This window comes from Dipodomys merriami, unplaced genomic scaffold (assembly GCF_024711535.1).
Source record: "Dipodomys merriami isolate MVZ:Mamm:240054 unplaced genomic scaffold, mDipMer1.0.p SCAF_62, whole genome shotgun sequence".
NCBI classification, from domain to species: domain Eukaryota; kingdom Metazoa; phylum Chordata; class Mammalia; order Rodentia; family Heteromyidae; genus Dipodomys; species Dipodomys merriami.
In genome coordinates, this window is record NW_027206202.1 from 2,284,821 (window position 1) to 2,304,654 (window position 19,834).

Genomic DNA, 19,834 nt, shown 5'->3' on the forward strand with positions numbered 1-19,834 from the left:
TTAAACATTTGTTGTGTAAAAATAATATAGGCAGTGGGTGTTATAGCTAGTGATAAGTACCTGCCTAGCTTCTGCAAGGTCCTGGATTCCATCCCCAGCACTGGGGGAAAAAAATGGTAAGACTTGGCACTCAGAAGGCTGAGGCAGGAAGGATATGGAGTTCCAGGCCAGCTTGGACTACACAGGAGACTGTAGGTAGGTTCTTTCTGCTTACCTAGCAACACACACACACACACACACACACACACACACACACACACACACACACACACACACACACACACACACACACACACACACACACACACACACACACACACACACACACACACACACACACACACACACACACACACACACACACACACACACACACACACACACGACTGTAGGTAGGTTCTTTCTGCTTACCTAGCAACACACACACACACACACACACACACACAGTGTGAAGAGCACAGAGGCCTTTATTTCTTTTATTCCATGTGGTAACTAACCCTTGTCTGTGGAGCTCTGTGGACAGTCATACCCTGCAAAGAGGTGCTGAAAAAAAAAATCACATCTTGCTGGGCACTGGTGGCTATAATCCCAGCTACTCAGGAAGCTGAGATCTGAGGATCGTGGTTCAGAACCAACCCAGGCAAGAAAGTCTGTGAGACTCTTATCTCCAATTAATCACCAAAAGACTGGAAGTTGCACTGTGGCTCAAGTGGTAGAGTGTGTCTTGGACTGAAGAGCTCAGGGACTGAGCCCAGGCCCAGAGTTCAAGCCCCATGACTGACCAAGAAAAAAAAAAAATCACATCTTTGTGTCTTCAAGCTTCTTAAGAGAGAAAGCCAGTGGAAGACATTTGAAAAGACCTCAAAGTAGTCTGTGAAAACTATTCTGGGGAAGTAAGGAACCTACCCTCTCCCCCAACATTTCTTTTGTCGGTCACTTGAACTTGTGGCCTGGACGATGTCCCTGAGCTTGAGGCTAGCACTGTACCACTTTGAGCCACAGCCCATTTCCCGTTTTCTGATAGTTAATTGTAAATGAGTCTCACAGACTTTCCTGGTTTGTTTGTTTGTTTGTTTTTTGGTCGGTTGTGGGGCTTGAACTCTGGGCTTGGGTGCTGTCACTGTGCTCTTCAGTTCAAGGCGAGAGCTCTACCGCTTGAGCCACAGCGCCTCTTCCGGTTTTCTAGTGGTATTATTGGAGATAGAGTCTCATGGACTTTCCTGCCCAGGCTGGCTTTGAACTGTGATCCTCAGCTCTCAGCCTCCTGAGTAGCTAGGATTATAGTGCTACTGGTGCCCGGCTACTTTCCTGGTTTTGAACTGGGAGCCTCAGATCTCAGCCTGCTGAGTATCTAGGATTATAGAAATGAGCTACCAGTGCCCAGCAGGAACTCCCCTTTATACTTCATCAGTGAACAGACTGAAAATGAGAGGCCGGGGTTGACAGTTTTGGTTAGGACACTCTTGAGACTCCTGGCCGTTTAGTATTTGTGTTTTTCACTATTGATCACTGGTCTTCAAAGCCTTTGATAAATAGTTGTTGGTGTAGGAAGTTGTCTGGAGTACATGGTTCAGTGGGCTGGTGAGGGGGCCCATCTGAAAGCTGTTCCTAAGGCTGGTGTGTGCTGGGCTACTACAAAAATTGCTGATTAAGCCGGGCGCTGGTGGCTCACGCCTGTAATCCTAGCTACTCAGGAGGCTGATCTGAGGATCACGGTTCAAAGCCAGCCCGGGCAGGAGAGACCGTGAGACTCCTATCTCCAATAAACCACCAGAAAACCGGAAGTGGCGCTGTAGCTCAAGTGGTAGAGCGCTCGCCTTGAGCTGAAGAGCTGAGGGACAGCGCCCAGGCCCAGAGTTCAAGCCCCACGACCGACAAAAAAAAAAAAAAAAATTGCTGATTATTTAGAGAAAATTGGAAAGATACTTGTGGCCTGAGTTTACTGTAATGTGTGAAATTTGCAGTTGTTTGCTAAAATGGAAAGTCAAGAGCTGAAAGGACTGGAGAATGCAGTAAGTCCACAGTTATGACCATAAGGGTGCAAAGGGTGAGTAGAAGTTAGGAAACTTTATAATTGGGCTGGGAATGTGGCTTGGTGAGTGCTTGCTTAGTTGCATGAAGCCCTGGGTTTAATTCCTCAGTACCACATAAACAGAAAAAGCCGGAAGTGGAACTGTGGTAGAGTGTTAGGATGCTAGGCTTGAGCAAAAGAAGGTCAGGGACAGTGCTCAGGCCCTGAGTTCAAGCCCCAGGACTGGCAAAAAAAAAAAAAAAAGTTTATAATTTCTTGTTGGGTGTGGTGATATAACCCTGTAATCCCAGCTCTTGGGATGTGGAGTCAGGAGGATCGAGCATTTAAGATCAGCCTAGGCTCAAGTCAAGTAAGTCTGGCTGAAGAAGGGAAGAGTTAGTTGTATGGGGGAAAGCTTGAAAGCTAGAGTTTGGGGGATGAGGCGAAGCAGCAGGGCATTTGGTCTCTATACCAAGAATGTACTGGTACTTTTCTTATCATTGTTCCCCAAACAATACATGTAACTATTTGCATAGTATTTAAATGATTTTAGATAATCTAGAGATGATTTAAAGTATGCAGTAGTATATATATAGGATGCTTGCAAATATGTGGGACACTTGCCAATGTGGAACTGATTTTTTTTTTTTTTTTTTGGTCATGGGCTTGAACTCAGCCTGGGCACTATCACTGAGCTCTTCAGCTTAAGGCTAGTGTTCTACCACTTTGAGCCACAGTGCTACTTACGGTTTTCTGGTGGTTAATTGGAGGTAGGAGTCTCACAGCTGTTCCTGCTTGGGCTGGCTTTGAACTGTGATCCTCAGTCTCCTCAGTAGCTAGGATTACAGGCACGAGACACTGGCACCGTTTGTTTTTTTTAAAATAAAGAACTTCAATGTCTGTAAGTTTATGATATCCTTATTGGGGGTAGGTCCTGGAATTTACCCTCCACCCTCGCCCTTCGGATGCTAAGGATGAATTTATGGAGCTTCTTTTCATTGTTGCATAGTATTCCAGTGTATGAGTGAACCTCATTTAACCACCCCAGCTGTGATGGAAGGTTAGGTTGTTTCCTAATCCTTTGTTTTACCAACAGTGTTACAATGAAGTCCTTTTACACTTAAACTTTGGAAGGGGAAAAAAGTCACCCAGGATATGACTACTGGATGAAATTGTGCTTTTAAAGTTTGATAGTTAGCATATACTACTCCCAGCATTGTGTGAGTGGAAGGTCATTTCAGTTCATTGTGTATTCAGTGTAATGATAGGAAGGCCAGGAGCAGCCAGAGCTGGGGACTACTATTGGAGATATCTCTAGGTTGGAGGTCTGTTTCAAAGAGTCAGGGGCATATTAGAAGCTTTTAGATGTCTGAGGCCAGCAGTAGATGGAGTCTGGAGAGAACAGTCAGTTAGGGCTATAGCAAAGGTGGAGTGATGCCATCACCCCTGATGGTCAGACAGTAGAGGCCCTGGTAGAGGGGTGGCAGGCAAAAGATGCTTTTGAGAGAGCATTTACAATACCCATTTATTACCTGAAGAAAACTTTGCCTGACAGGACCTGAGTCCTGAAGCTGTAGGGGCTTAGCAGAGTTTTTAAAAGTACAGAGGTCTTCTATGTTTAGCACAAGTTCCCCTCCCTGAGTTAACCTGAGTGTCAGGCTATTCTGTGTTTTATGGTTATAAGATCTCCTGGCCCGCCATAGGTGGTAGGCTGGGGAGTACAAGCACTTTGGGGCCTCACCTCTCCACCTTGCGTAACTAAGCAGAGTCTATCTGAGTTTGTTTTACATGCTGGGTTCTATCAGTATCTCTTTCTGTAACTGAATCAGCAAACAGCTTTTGCTGTAGAATCAGCAATCAAGTCTGAAATCCAGATGGAGGCCTAGGGGGCTGTGAGTCACTCACATTCTTTGTTTGCTTTCCTGGTAGTGGTAGGTGACCCGTATAAAAATGAAAGTGACGGCATTTGGCATTATGTGGATTTTTTAAAAAGGGTTTTTAGTTGGCTTATTATGTGGGAATTTTGTTTATTTAGTTTCTTCCTTTTCAAAATGCTTATTGACTCACCAGTGAAATATGTAGTGAAATAGTTTTGCTCATTTATGGTGAAGGGTGCTAAGGGATTTATATAACATTATGTCATCTAATAATCACAACTACTTGCTGAGGGGAGTACTGTTAAAAGTTCATTTTGCAAGCTACCAAGAAAGTTGAGGCTCAGAGAAGTTAAGTAACTTACTCGAGGTCATGTAGATAAGCAAGAGGTGTAGTCATTTAAGTGCAACTGTAGCTGACTCCAGAGCTCTCACTGTTGAGTTGAAGTCCAGTTATTTGCATTGCAAGAGAATCCAGACACCCACAGAGATGGAAAAACCCAGGTGGTATGCTAGGGGATTTGTGCAGTTGCCCACAGTGAAGGAACAGAGCTGGAATGTGGGCTGAATTCAAAGGAGGACTTTATTCTTCTCCTTTTCCTCACATTCTAGTAGGGTGGGCAGGATAGTGAGTGCTCCCCTGACAAAGGGCTGACAGGGAAAATGTGTTAGGGCTCATCCCTCATTGTTAAGGATGTGAGCAAGGCCAAAGGTGCTGGCAGGGCTGGTAACCAGGCAGCAGCTAAACGCCTGTTTCCTTTCCTCTGTGGACCCTTTCCCCAAACTTGCCATCTGCTTTCCTGCTGATTGCTGATGCCTGATTGCTCTGATTTGGGAGTGGTATATAATGTCAATGTCAACATGGCTTCCTATATCATTATGCTACTCATAGCCTACAGCCTTTAAAAAGTCATGGGTAGAATGGATAGGATCTCCTGCCTAGTGTTCTGTAGAGAGCCCAGAGCCATGCGAACTCCAGGTTAGGGTTACTGTACAGACGTGTCTCCTTTTGTGCTTTGGCCATCTGTGTGAAGGGAGGAGCTTACAGAAGCCCTGGCCAGGAAGAGGCACTTCCTACAAAACACTGATCCCCACTTGTGCGGCATCTCTCACTTCCTGCAGAATGGGATGCCATCAAAGGTCCCTCCAGCAGCTGCTCCTATGGCATCATTCTCTATTGTGTGGAGTATGAGGTCCTGTTGGGCCACTGGCTAATGAGACTTTGAGGGCCTTCACAAATGTGACTGAACAGCAGTTAAAATGATAGTATTAGAGTAGTGCTGGGTGTATTCAGACAGCTTAGCTGATGATAACTTAGGGGGTTTTGTATGGGCTGGGGATTTAGCTCTCAGTTGTAGAGCACTTGCCTAGTATGTGTAAGGCTGATGTCATTTCATACCAAAGATGCTCCAGGAGCTTTCCGGATTTGCCCAAAGTTATATAAGCTGAACCCCAGGGAGCCTGGAGTGGCTCCGCAAGTCATTCTCTTGCTGCTCTGCATGGCTGTGTGCCTATGCATGGCTATGTGCTTCTCAGAAGCTGCACTGGTACCCATGAAATGAAGCCTGTGCTTTCTTGTGGCTTGTGTAGAGGGACCCCTTTCTCTGTAGCCTCACTCTGGCTTTGGCCTGTATTCAGAGGTAGACATCTGTCCCCCAGGTAGGAGCAGCATTAGAGTATATTTTCTTGTTTTCTGTGTGTGTGTGTGTGTGTGTGTGTGTGTGTGTGTGTGTGTGTGTGTGTGTGTGTGTGTGTGTGTGTGTGTGTGTGTGTGTGTGTGTGTGTGTGTGTGTGTGTGTGTCTGTGTGTCTGTGTGTCTGTGTGTCTGTGTGTGTGTCTGTGGTGTCAGTCATGGAGCTTGAAATCAGGGCCAAGGTGCTATCCCTGAACTTTTGGGCTCAAGGCTAGTACTACCACTTTGAGCTACAGCTCCACTTCCCGTTCTTGGGTGGCTCACAGACCCCTGCACCGGCTGGTTCTGAACTGTGATCCTCACATGGATTATAGGTGTTAGCCACCAGCACCTGGCTAGAGTGTGTTCTCTTGGGCTTTCCTGTTACTTCCTTTTCCATAGTTATCATTTCCCTGTTAGCTGTACCAGGGCGAGTGGCACTCCACTGGTCCTCATTTGCCAGGTATGAAGTTATTGATGTATCAGAACACTGCCTAGATGGATCTGAAGACCAGCATATTGGCCATTATATTAAGCCAAGCTCAGAAGGACAAAAGTTGCGTGGCTTCTTTCATATGTGAATGTTAACCCTAAAATTTAAATGTAAACACAGGATCATATGTATATGTATATGATCATATGTGACAATATACGGTATGTACATGTGTGATAGACTGTGGTGAAACTCCTGAACAATTAAGAGCCACATTAACAAAAAATATTAGGAAGTTGAAACATGTCAGGGTATAGGTATAGTTATTAATGGGAGTGGGGGCAGATGAAGTTGTGAAGGGAGAAGGAGGGCAAATATAGTCAAATTATGTACATGTGTGAAAGTAGAACAAGGAAACTTGATGAGTCTGGCTTGGGAAGGAGAGAGGAGGGAGGAGAGAGAATGATGGAGGGAGTGATTATGATCAACATGTATTGGATACAAAAATGGACATGTTAAAATGGAATCTTCCTGTACAACTAATTGATGCTAAAAAAGAACACTGCCTAGTTTTGTGCTGAACTCTTACACCTCAAGAGAAGCCTGGCTTTTGCTGTTATTTTTCCCCACCCCTCTGCATGGGGCAGGTGGTAAAACCAGTTCAGAGTGGGAAGAGGGCCAGGCAGTGCTGCCAGTCACCTGGAGGACACTGGACTTGATCTGTGCTTGGGTTTTTGAGACTTTAAAGCCACTAGCTAGATCCTAGGAGGGAAGGAAGTGATTATCTGTTCACCATCCCAGCAGTCTGTTTAGAATACAATCTGGAGGCTTTGGCTAAAATCACAGAACTGTGAATTGCTAGATCTGTCTAGGGTGTCATTCAGGAAGAGGGTGGTATGGATTTTATAAGAGAAACTGACTGTTAAACAGGACAGGTGATAATAGCAACTGAAGTGAAATTTTATATATATATATATATATATATATATATATATATATGGGAGGGGTTTTAAATGTGCAGCATGCTCTTTCCGTGGTCTGTCAGTGTCATGCCCCCTTATTACCCGATTCATCCCATGTAAGACAACATCAGCTCATTTCTCATCCTTCAGACCCTCGAAGTCGACCCTCCTTGGCTTGCGCAGGAGCTGACACCAGGAAGGAGCTCCGGTGGTCTGCTCTGGTTCCACATTCCAATAACCGGCAGCTTTGCGCAGGAAGCTGATTGAGCTTTTTCATCACTATTGCAAAGTTAGACTTGCTGTTCTTTGGGTTTATTTCTGTCTTAAGAGTCTGTGGACCTGTTTTAGAATTTCTTGGTAGCATGCCTTGTGTTCATGTGCTCAGTCAGTGTGTTTGCAGTCTAACTGACGAGGCGAGCAGATAAAAACATTCATCCTCCGGGATGTGTACCTGGGAATGAGAAGCAGATGGCTTGGTGAAGGGAGTGCCTATTCTTGGATGATTACTCATTTATTTTGGACACTTCCTTGCAGAAAAATTATTTTTATAATACTCTTTTGGCTGTCTAATTAAAGCCTCTGGTATATAAATAAACATATAAAATACATATACTGAAGTGCATATGGTTGTTGCCCAGTTTTTTTTAATGTTTAGCCTGTGTAGCATTTCAAAGAGAGTGGGTGAAAATAAGCCTGGCATCTGAGAGAACAAATTAATGTCTTCCCTCCTCTCTGTACCACTCTCTTCCTTCCTCTTGCCTCAGCCAAGCCAGGAGCGTGGCTGCTTGGAGCAGTGAGCCTAGGTTGGGGACACCAGTCCACTAGATGAGATTTTAAAACTTTTATTGGAAGTCATTTCAGATGGACAAAGATTGTAGATAACGAGTTGTCCTTGTTCAGTTTGGACTCTTACCTATTGTAGCTCATTGCTTCTACGTGGTATGTTTTCTAATAGGGATATTCTCTTACATAGCCAAGTTATACTTAATAGTTTCAGCTAATTTAAGTTGCTTCAGTTCCTTAATCTACCATTTGTGTGTGGGGGTGTGGGGAGGCCTGAACTCAGGCTTTGTGCTCTCATTTGACTTTATTGCTTAAGACTGGTGTTTTACCACTTCCAACTTTTTACTGGTTAATTGGAGATAAGGTCTCAAAGACTTTCCTCCCAGGCTGGCTTCAAACCTCGATCCTCAGATCTCAGCCTCCTGAGTAGCTAAGATTTCAGGAGTGAGCCACTAGCACACAGCTTAATCTACTATCTATGTTCCAGATTAGTCAGTTGCTCAGTTATGTTTTTTACAGCCTTTTTTTCGGCCTGGGCAGCCTTTCAACTAGAATCCTCCAGATTTTAGCCTCCTGATTACAGCCTTGTAGGATTACAGTTGTGAGCCATCAGCACCCAGTCTTTAGACCTCTCTCTTTCTCCCTACCCCTGTCTAGTTTGGGATCGAGTACAGCATTTATTTGGCATGACTCATTAGTGTTTAGATTTGTTGTTCTGAATTTTAGAGATCAGTATGCATTGGTAGCTAATTAGTAGCTGTTGTATTGTCCAGGAGTACATGAATAGGTTTTCTCAGCATGAAACTGTCTTGTCTACAAATAGGTTTTCTCCATTTGGTCCGCATGGGGATGTGACATGCCATCTTGACCTTACCACTCCCACTGTGGGGCCCAAACGCTGGGAAGTCATCTTGCTTCTGACTCCTGAGCCTCAGTAGTAGTTACATCTTCTGTTCATGGAAGAGATAGAGAATCTAATGAGTTGCCGAGAACTGATGAAGCTGAGCACTTTACTTAAAGGTCTCTCCAATACTTTTATAAGTAACTACTTGCCTGTCTGAAAGGTCATTTGTTTTTCCCCTTGCTTTAAATTACTTTATATTCTGATAGTTCTTGGTCATTTACCATATTGCCAGTATCTCCTCCTGTTCTGTGGCTTCTTATATACACATATGCATTGTGTTATCTGATGAGTGTTCCAGTTTGTCATTCTTTCCTTCCTGTTCAGTTCTTTATGTGTGGTTTTGAGGTAGAAAAAAAAATCTCAGGACCTCAAGATTATGACACTGTCCTATAGACACTTTGTTGTATTTTTTTCACCCTTTATCTAATTCAACTGGAATCCTTGTGTGTGTGTTCTGTTTCTTAGGTTTAATTTTTTTTTTTTTGTCGGCCGTGGGGCTTGAACTCTGGGCCTGGGCACTGTCCCTCAGCTCTTCAGCTCAAGGCGAGCGCTCTACCACTTGAGCTACAGCGCCACTTCCGGTTTTCTGGTGGTTTATTGGAGATAGGAGTCTCACGGTCTCTCTTGCCCGGGCTGGCTTTGAACCGCAATCCTCAGATCTCAGCCTCCTGAGTAGCTAGGATTACAGGCGTGAGCCACCAGCGCCCGGCTTTAGGTTTAATTTTTTTAAAAAAAATAATTGCCTTGTTTGAGTGACTCCTGAATGGCACATTTGACTTTACAAATGTTACTGACTCACATTCTTTACTGCGTATCATTATAGTCTGTTGACCAGTAACGTAGCTTTTTCAACATGGGCTAATACCAAAATTGTGAATAATGGAATTTTGTGCACACACGCATACACACAAAACCTACTGCAAACTTAAGTACTGCCCTATATTTCAGGATTGTGCTTATTAATCCTCAGAAGGTAAGCCACTGCAAGAATATACATTTGCATAGCCTCACCCTCCGTATTACACTGTGAAAGAGTATATATCTTTCTACATTTATTGCCAAAGGAAGAGCACAATGCAAGCTGAAGGTTACCAATTCACAGCAAGAGAGGTAGTAACACCCCAGCCCTTGGAGCTTCCCCTCCTGATCAGAAGGTTCTGTTGTCTTATCGGCTCCTGTCCATTTTGGCTCTGCAATGGGAGGAAAACTCAATGTGCTATTGCTTTGGATAGTTTGAGATACGTCTATATAATTTTGCTAGATACCTTAGGGTATCAGTAACATTTCTATTTTACATATTGACCTTAAACCCTAAGCTGTGGAGTCATCAGTATATTCTTGTGATTCATACATTGATTTCCATCACCTGTCTTTCTCTGTCAGTTCATTCGATTAAGTCTAGGGAACAATGAAATTATTGCAGGTCAAGGGCTGCCCGATAGGAGAATGTGTATAATGACACCAAGGCTTTTTTTCTCCCTGTGGATACAAAATTATGTCTGAGCTGGATTTAGGAAAGTTCTGTTTGGAACAGGGAGACAGTCATATTCTATGGACGACTCAGTGGGAAAGTCTGGAGACTTCTGTCTGTGCCAGCTTACTGTGATAAAAGTGGCAGAAGTTTCTAGAATGAAAGAAACTGTAATCTGACAATTCTGCAAGCTGAACTTAGGTTCAGCTGCAGACTTGACTATTAAACCAGGAAGTTACTTAGTTTTAAACTGATCTTCCTCCATTCTTCAGATCTGGAGATGTAAATTCCAGCAGAAGATGGGAGGAAGTACATGAATCTCAAGTGTTCTTGAACTATTTCAAGGCAGGAGATGAAGGCCGAATACCCTTTGGGAAGCTGCACATTGCTTGTCCCTAGCATGTGGTGTCACTTTTTTTTTTTTTTTTTGTTTCTTGTTCTTTGTGTTCTATTGCTCGAAAGTGTAGTCTTGCAGGGAGTGCTACCATTTCCTCCCATCACAGTCTGGATTTGGGCTTTGCCTCTCCCTTCAAATAGTGGCAAAAGTTCTAGTGGCCTTCCTGTCAGCGGGAAGTGGGAGAATTTTCCAGTGTCCTTCAACCATTTGCAGGTCTTGAGCACATCCTTTTTTCTGTCTTGAGCTATGACTTCAGCATAGTTCTGAACCTCTTTTTTAAATCCTCTGCAAAATTTAAATAGCTTTATTTTGAAAATGAGGCTGAAAAACCCCAGTGGGTATGTTTGTGGTAAAGTCCCAGGGTTGGGTGTCTCTGATTTCAGAGTAGGCCTTACCATTTCTGTTTTGCATTGTTTTTGGTTGCCTTGACCTGCTTCGTGTAAGTGTCTAAGACCAAGTGAAAATCAGGGCAATATAACTACTAGTTTGATAATGCCTTACAGTTTATGTAGCACTTTTACAGGATCACCTCATTTGATCCTGCTAACACCCTGGGAGACAGGTATTGTTGGAATTACAGAAGCGATTAAACATGTGAACGGTGTGCTGCCTGTGCATGTTGAGAATCAACTGGTGAGGCCAGGGCTCAGGCTCCAGAGCTCCTGTAGCCAGCACTGACTGGATGGGAACATCTACATGTTATTTTTGGTGGCTCTCTGTACATTTTGCAGCTCTTTGAGCTCCACCTTAGTTTCTTGAGTGGGGGCAGGAAGAGTTGGTAGGGAATGGAAGTGGGAGCAGAGCCCTCTGGGAGATTGTCAGAACTTGTCAGGAACCATGAAGTCCTCAGATCTCTTAGGAATGAAAGGGAAATACACTGATAGTTGATTACCGGGGCATCATGAGCTCAGGACTTTTCAGAATCTGCTTTACGATATCTTAACATGAGAAAAAGTGGAGAAATGGGACTTGAAGATATGTATCCTTCATGCTCAGGAACCCATTTTAGCTTCAGAAGTGAAAGATAATTGATTAGGGAGGTTTGAAAGAGGAGCGTAGGGTTAATCCCCCAGCCCTACTCCACCCCGGTCGTGGGGCTTGAACTCAGGGCCTGGTTGCTGCCTCTGAGCTCTTTTTCTCAAGGCTAGCCCTCTATCTACCACAGCCCTTGAGCCACAGTGCCACTTCTAGTTTTCTGGTGGTTAATTGGCGATAAGAATCTCATGGACTTTCTTACCCAAGCTAGCTTTGAATGTGATCTTCAGATCTCCACCTCCTCACAGACCTGAGCCACCAGCTCCTTGCAAGGGACTTGATCTTTATCAGAGTCATAAAATTCAGACAAGAATGTTCCTCATACTCACACGTACTGTTACGCTAAGTAACAGTAAAGATTGTCAGGAACAGCCTGCCCAGTGACTACAGTATGGAGGCACAGGTATACCTGGCCCTGCTTACTTGTGGCCCCTGATCTCAGTAGTGTTCTTGCACGTGGTGGATGATAGGGCTGGGCCTGTACCAGACTGGCACAGCTTCTGAACTCCACTCCAGTGCTGACTCGTCTGAGTGATGGCTGAGGCTCTGCCATCTGTGTAAGAGCCAGTTGGGGGCTCTGACCAGTCTTAGTTTGACATAGGACATTTGGGTCTGGGCCTGTTGCACTCAGGCTGATGGAGGGCATTGGGGCAAAGCAAGACAGATAGAAAGGAAATAAAGAGAAAAAGTCAGGAATCTGTTGGCTCTCATCCATGGTGTTAGATTTAATGCCGGTGAAGATTCATGGTCTGGAAGTCTTCACTTTATGGAGGTTTTTTTCTTTTTTCTTCTTTTTGTTTTTGAGATAGAGTCTCACTATAGAGTCTAGGCTGTCCTGCAATTTGAGAATCCTCCTGCTTCAGCTTCCTACATGGTAGGATTACAGGCATATGCCACTGTACCCGACCTTGTGTGAAGTTTTGGCTCAAGCTCATTGCTGCAGCTTCCTTACTTTACTGAATGAAAAGGAAGAGGAAGAGGATGAGTCTGGAACCTCTGTCCCTTCCCTCTTACTCCTTCCCAGCAGCTCTGCTGAGAGTCTGGTTTTTTGTGGGTCTGTGGTTTGGAGGTGCTGTTAGATTTTTAGCCTGCTCAGCATGACTTTCAGCTACACGTTCATCTCTTTTGGCTGATCACGTTAAGATTGAAAGTGACATGACTCCCAAAATGCCTTCCCATACCCCATGAATCCACACACACAGGCAGGGGATGTGATGGGCCTCAGTCAAAACACGGCTGATTCCCAGACATCAGAATGATGAGACGGAGAGTGTGGGCTTCCCTGCGCATCTCTTTTTCTGTAGCACCTTTCCACAATTGCATTCTGGATTGTTTGTTCCTTTTCTGTAACACAAATAACTGAATACTGTGCAGCAGCATGGATTTGTAGAGGATACTAAGACTTGGGAAGTTCTCTTTTGTTTTTGTGGCTTTTGCTATGTAGTTGAAGAATATCAAACTCCAGATGTTTGAGGAAGTTAACTGTTCTTGCCTTAGTGTGCCCTGGAGGGATTAAGGAAGAGAACTGAAGATAGAGCTTAATGATGTTTTTTTCCAATTCCTTTGTCAGGCATCAGAAGAAGCCTCCCTCAGGGCACTGGAGAGTCTGATGACAGAATTTTTCCATGATTGTACAACCAATGAAAGAAAACGTGAGATTGGTGAGTGTGGTTGTAAAAAATCATTTGTAGCGGGCGGGAAGGAAAGAGCTGGTCAAGGCAGGTCACACCTGCTTGAGTTCCCTGAGGTACTGGCTCTGTTGCTGCTGCTGCTGAATGCAGACTTGACTCAAGGGGATATTTATGGATTTTCTTTCCTTTAGTCAAGTGTGAACCCCTTCTCCATATACACTTTGTTCCTAATTTCAGCACTGTTGAACTTTTATGAGAAGCCTATGGCTTAGTAAAAGTTCATTAAAGCGAATTGTTTTGGTGTGCAATGGTCTGGGCTGGATCTCTTAACATGGGTTACTTTTTTGTGTGTGCCAATCCTGGGGCTTGAACTCAGGGCCAGTGCTCTGTCCTTGAGTTTTTTGCTCAAAGTAGCACTTTATCACTTGGGCCACAGTTCCACTTTACCCTTTTTAAAGGTTATTGGAGATAAGAATCTCACAGACTTTCCTGCCTGGGTTTGCTTTGAACCTCAATTTTCAGATCTCAGCCTCTTGAGTAGCTAGGATTATAGGCATGAGCCACTGGTGCCCAGTTTGAAGCTGATTTTAGAGTAGATTTAAATAATCACATGCTGCAAATACTTGTCTGAAATGCAGGTGAAGGAGAATCTGGAGTTCTGATTCCTCGAAATGGGTGTGTCTCCTCAGTTCTCTTTGGAGCTAGTCTTTACAATATTATTTGTGTATGGGGCAGGGCCCGCTTATTCGTTCTTTTCTGTGGTCTTAGGCTTTCCTTAGTGGGTGGGAGAAAAGAGGGAAACCTGGTCTTAAAAGAGCTCTGCCCATCTTCATCAGAGACCAGTTAATAGTACTCTAGAACCCGATAGAATGCTTGGTCAGGACCTCAGGAGACCATCTGGCTATTTTGTTATTGGAGGAAGGGGAAGTATCGGGAGGAGCAATGGCTTGCTGGAGTCAGCACAGTATATAGTGGCTGAGTACAGCCCAGACGGCCTCTGCTCCAGCCCCCACTCACTCTTTGCTTTGATTTCACTTCTGGGATGCATAGGCTATGCTTAATTCTTAGCATAGGCCGTTATCTCATGGAATTTTTAGTAAGTCTATCTCATGTGACATTTAGCCTAAATTGTAGGGAACTTAACCGAGCAGTGACTTGAGGATTAGAAAGAGCTCCTGTCTGACTCTTTTCTGCATAGAATTGAGAATCTCTTAGGACTGTTGCCATTTTTCTTTTCTTTTCTTTCTTTCTTTTTTTTCTTTCCATGTTGGATTATATGTCATGGCCAATGTAGCAGGTCCAGAGACATGGCAATGGCCTCCCCGTACTTGTGGTGCTGAGGATTTGGGCTGGTGCTGTCAACAGCCTCAGGAGGAGGAAAACAGCCCTCAGGATACCATTGTTACTTCACTTTTTTTTTTTTTTTTAAGGTTTTACTGATATTTTAAAACTGACCTAAGTGTGAGTTAGCCAAACTGAATTGTCTTGTGATTTTTCCTATCCTTTCTTTGTGAGGCCTTTTTTTCCTCATATCTCTGAGAGTGAACAGTGTAGACTTTACTGAAATGTGGAAGAGTGGCGAGGCCCCAACCTAAGGAACCCAGAGATAATCTTATACCTTGCTGCTTGCACATTCAGTTAAGTAAAGTCTTTAACAGTGGCAGTGTCTCAAAGAAAAGCACGTCTAGCCAAGCTCCTGGCTTTAGCTGTTTTGAGAACGCTGTGTGAGTTGGTGCTCTAGCACTAGTGTGCTCCTCTTCTTTCTTCTAGCAGTGGCTGGCTTTGCTGGTTGGTGATGATTCAGTTTGTAGTATGTGGGGAAGCATGTTTAAAAATGCCATGAGATTGCTCAGCTTTGGGTTAACTTCTTATGTCTCATCACCTTCTTTTATTGCCGTTTCACTTTTACAGAAGAGCTTCTTAATAATTTTGCCCAGCAAGTAGGAGCCTGGAGATTCTGCCTGTACTTTCTCTCTAGCACTAGGAATGACTATGTGATGATGTACAGTTTAACGGTTTTTGAGGTAAGTTGTCAGATAGTTTTATACTCTTGCAAAGTCCTTTGTAGCAGGTTGCCACACCATTGCACTAGACTTGAGCTGTAATGTGCAGATGCCTGGTAAGCAGTGGGAACTCAGCCCAGGCCTTCATCCCAGGTGCAGCCTCTGTTAGATGTTGGTATCCTAGATATTTGTCCATCCTTGACCCTTGACTCCAGAAAGAACAGGTGGGTGGTTAAGTCTGTGGTTAAGTAATTGCCTTGTATTTGATGATGGATGCCTTTCCCTCCATGTTACCATTTAAAAGGGAAAGATAACTAAAGGAAAAAAAAATGTTTGGGAGGAGGGGTGATACCCATAATACCTCATCTTCAAAAGCTTGTTAACACTCTTTTCACCCCTAGTCTGTGCACTCTTTTTTTTTTTTTTTTTTGTCGGTCGTGGGGCTTGAACTCTGGGCCTGGGCGCTGTCCCTCAGCTCTTTAGCTCAAGGCTAGCACTCTACCACTTGAGCTACAGCGCCACTTCCGGTTTTCTGGTGGTTTATTGGAGATAGGAGTCTCACGGTCTTTCCTGCCCGGGCTGGCTTTGAACCACGATCCTCAGATCTCAGCCTCCTGAGTAGCTAGGATTACAGGCGTGAGCCACCAGCGGCTATTGTGCACTCTTAAAAGTAATTTAATGAAACACTTTCCTCATGTCTTCTTTTGGGTGTTTCTGTAATTTGAACTCAACCTCATGCTTGCTAGGCAGCACTTAGGCCACACCACTAGCCCTTGGTCTACGTTAGCTATTCTTTAGATAGGATTTTCTGTCCTTTGTCTGTAGCTGGCTTTGGACTGTGATTCTCCTTCCTGTGCTTCCTAGGTATCTGGGATTATATGTGTGTGCCACCATGCCTGGCTTGTTTGAGAAGATGAAAGTCTTGCTTTTTTGCTCAGGCTAGCCTATAACTATGATCCTCCTCCTCCCCATTTTCTTACCTCAAGTAGCTGGGATTATAGGCATGTTCTACTACACTTGTGTGTGTGTGTGTGTGTGTGTGTGTGTGTGAGAGAGAGAGAGAGAGAGAGAGAGAGAGAGAGCGAGAGAGAGAGAGAGAGAGAGAGAGAGAGAGAGAGAGAGAGAGAGAGAGAGAGAGAGAGAGAGAGAGAGAGAGAGAAGCAAGATTAGGTCTTGCTATGTTGTGTTAGTCCCTCAAGTGCTGGGATTACAGGCATATGTCCCTTAAGCTTGCTAGTAGATAAGTACTCTGCCAAATGTTTTGCTTATAGGTAGTTAATTTAAAAGATGCATGTTTATTTTTCAGAATCTGATCAATAAAATGTGGCTTGGGGTCCCGTCTCAGGATAAGATGGAAATCCGTGGCTGTCTGCCCAAACTCCTTTTGGCTCACCATAAAACCTTACCTTACTTTATCCGGAATAAACTTTGCAAAGTTATTGTTGATATTGGACGTCAAGATTGGCCCATGTTCTACCATGACTTTTTTACTAACATTTTACAGGTAAGGTTCTACCTGAGGAAACTGAATCTTGTAAACTGTTTGTAGAAGTGATTACATCTGAGTCCTGAGCAGTTTTAAGATTTAGCATTTTGGAACTGCAGTAGCAAGGCTATGGCAGAGTAGATTGCTGCCTTTACCTTGCTCTGACAAAGCTGGGCCTCTGCAGTGCAGGAGGGTGAGGAAACTAGACTCCTTTGTTAACCTCTTGTGAAATTCTGTTCAGCAAGTCTTTGAAAACCTGCTTGGTGCTGCACCAGTGCTGTTGCAAGGATGGAGGACTTCGGTAGTGTGAACATTTGGAGGGAAAGTAGCTGGTAAATAGTAATTAGCCAGTGCCAGGAGCCTTCCTGTCATGACGTGTAGGCAACCTCATAGAGGTTGGAAAGGCTTGTGGTCTTGCTTGGCCCCTAGACTTTCCCTTTTATATCCTTGTTCAGAAATGATACTTCTTTGGTCTATGATGGGAAGAATGTTTTTCAGGGAAAGCAAAGTACCCTGTAGTTCCTGAAGCGAAGAAATTCTTCACTTGAGGTATGACTTACGAACATCTGAACATCTTTGGCTCCTACCTGTGACTCACACCTGTAATTCTAGCTGTTCAGGTGGCTGAGATCTAGAGATTCATGGTTTTAAAGCCAACCTGTGTGAAGAAGTCCATGAGACTGCATTCCAAAATAACCACCATAAAGCTGGACTGGAAGTATGTTTCAAGTGGTAGAGTGTCAGTTGGTATCACGAAAGCTGAGCAAGCCTGAGACCTGATTGAGTTCAAACTTCAATACAAGTGGGATGAGGGAAAGGAGGTGGGAATATGAGTGAATATCTAATGTGTGGATTTAGTTCCTGAGTGTCTTCTTTCCCCCTAAAGCTTATAAAGCTTTGGTAGCTTAAGTAACACATTTATATCAGAGTGTGACCTACATTTAATTGTGAAATGACTTTAATGAGAAAGGTAAAGTGTTTCTTAAATACAGAACATTTTTTAAAGTTTTTTTAACCTTTAAATAGTTGTACAAGAGAGTTTCAGTTTAACATGTCAATTTATGTGTACATTGCATTTTGATCAGTGTCACCCCTTCTGTCATTCCTTAACTTGCTCTTAATAGAATGTGGGGCTTGAAGTCTGGGCCTAGGCACTGCCCCTCAGCTCTTCAGCGCAAGACTAACACACTACCACTTAAGCCACAGTGTCACTTCTGGCTTTTATCTGTTTATGTGGTGCTGAGGAATTGAACCCAGGGCCTCATGCACGCGAAGCAAGCACTCTACCACTGACCCACCTTCCCAGCCTCTAGAATGTGACTTAAATGCCACTCACTTTCATTATTTTTGGATCTGGAAACTAAAATGTTTTTTTTTTTTTTTTGGGTCCGGTCATGGGGCCTGAACTCTGGGCTTGGGCACTGTCCCTCAGCTCTTCAGCTCAAAGCTAGTGCTCTACCACTTGAGCCACAGCGCCACTTCTGGCTTTTTTCTTTTTGCTTATGTGGTGCTGAGGAATCGAACCCAGGGCCTCAGGCATGCAAGGCAAGTGCTTTAACCACTGAGCTACCTTCCCAGCCCGTGGAAACTAAAATGTTTTAAATGTTAGGAAATTGATTAGGAAGATGTAAGTGTCAGGCTATGAAAAGTGTACTTTTTGTGTGTGTGCGTTTATGTGCCAGTAGTGGGGCTTAAAATAAGGCCATATGCTGTGTGTGTGTGTGTGTGTGTGTGTTGTGTGTTGTGTGTTGTGTGTGTGTGTGCGCACTCTTCAGCTCAAGGCAAGCACTCTACCACTTGAGCCACATCGCCATTTATGGTTTTCTGGTGGTTTATTGGAGATAGGAGTTTCATGGACTTTTCTGCCCAGGCTGGCTTTGAACTGTGATCTCAGATCTCAGCCTCCTGAGTAGCTAGGATTACATGTGTGAGCCACCGGCGCCCAGCTAGTTTTGAACTTTGTTAAAGCATAAGTTTAGTAAACTTAAGAATTATAAAGTTGTCTTTAACAACCTGGATGTTGAAAAGACACCAAAAAGGGAGATGTACATATCTTAGTCACTAATAAATGTCCCAAATATATATAGTGTGTCTTAGAGAAAAATGATGCAGTAAGAGCCTGTTTGAGTGAGTGTGTATTATAAACAAAACTTGATTACCAGGCAAAAACCTGCTAACTAGGCAAAATGCTGCTGAGAACCTGAACTTAAAAAGCAATTGCCGGGGCTGGGAAGGTAGCTCAGTGGTAGAGTACTTGCCTTGCATGCGTGAGGCCCTGGGTTCGATTCCTCAGCACCATATAAGCTGGAAATAGTGCTGTGGCTCAAGTGGTACAGCGCTAGCCTTGAGCTGAGAGCTGAGAGACAGCGCCCAGGCCCAGAGTTGAGGCCCAATGTCCGCTACCACCCCCCCCCCAAAAAAAAAAAAAAAAAAGGAATTGCCATGTTATGTATCAAAGTACATTGTTTTCTTTTCTTTCTTTCTTTTTTTTTTTTTTTTTTGGGTCCGGTCGTGGAGCCTGAACTCTGGGCTTGGGTGCTATCCCTCAGCTCTTCAGCTCAAGGCTAGCACTCTACCACTTGAGCCACAGCACCACTTCCAGCTTTTTTTTTTTTTTTTTTTCTTTCTTTCTGCTTATGTGGTGCTGAGGAATTGAACCCAGGGCCTCATGCATGCAAGGCAAGTACTCTACCACTGAGCCACCTTCCCAGCCCATAAAGTGCATTGTTTTCTATGTTTAAGTTAATAGATTTTGTGTGTGTGTGTGGTACTGGGGTTTTAACTTAAGCCTACTATTTGATCCATGCTTCCAGCCCCAGAATTTTTTCTTAGAGTAAGATGAGAGTATGTTTTGAGTGGTTAAAAAGTCATTTTTTCTGAAATGCTGGCTATTGGAACCTGTTCCTGTAAGATTGAACATACAGAGATACCTACCTCACAGGTTTAGTGCCGCCGAATCCTGTCTGTACCTTTTCAATCTGACACTGCTTAGAACTTTTTCTTTCTTGGCAGTTGATTCAGACCCCTGTGACGACCCCCCTTGGGCTGATCATGCTGAAGACAACCTCAGAAGAACTAGCTTGTCCCCGTGAGGACCTCAGTGTGGCTCGGAAAGAGGAGCTGCGGAAACTGCTGCTGGACCAGGTGCAGACTGTGCTTGGGCTCCTGACAG

General features: G+C 44.0%; 1 protein-coding gene across 2 annotated transcripts in view; it reads left to right on the forward strand.

The window, feature by feature from the left end:
- The window catches only part of Xpo6 (exportin 6), an 89,982-nt gene that overhangs the window by 16,388 nt on the left and 53,760 nt on the right, over nt 1–19,834 (forward strand). For both annotated transcript variants that reach the window (XM_070004275.1, XM_070004276.1), the window contains exons 2-5: nt 13,113–13,203; nt 15,085–15,197; nt 16,483–16,680; nt 19,675–19,834. In XM_070004275.1, the coding sequence (XP_069860376.1) occupies nt 13,113–13,203; nt 15,085–15,197; nt 16,483–16,680; nt 19,675–19,834 (562 nt within the window). The remainder of the gene's footprint in view (nt 1–13,112; nt 13,204–15,084; nt 15,198–16,482; nt 16,681–19,674) is intronic.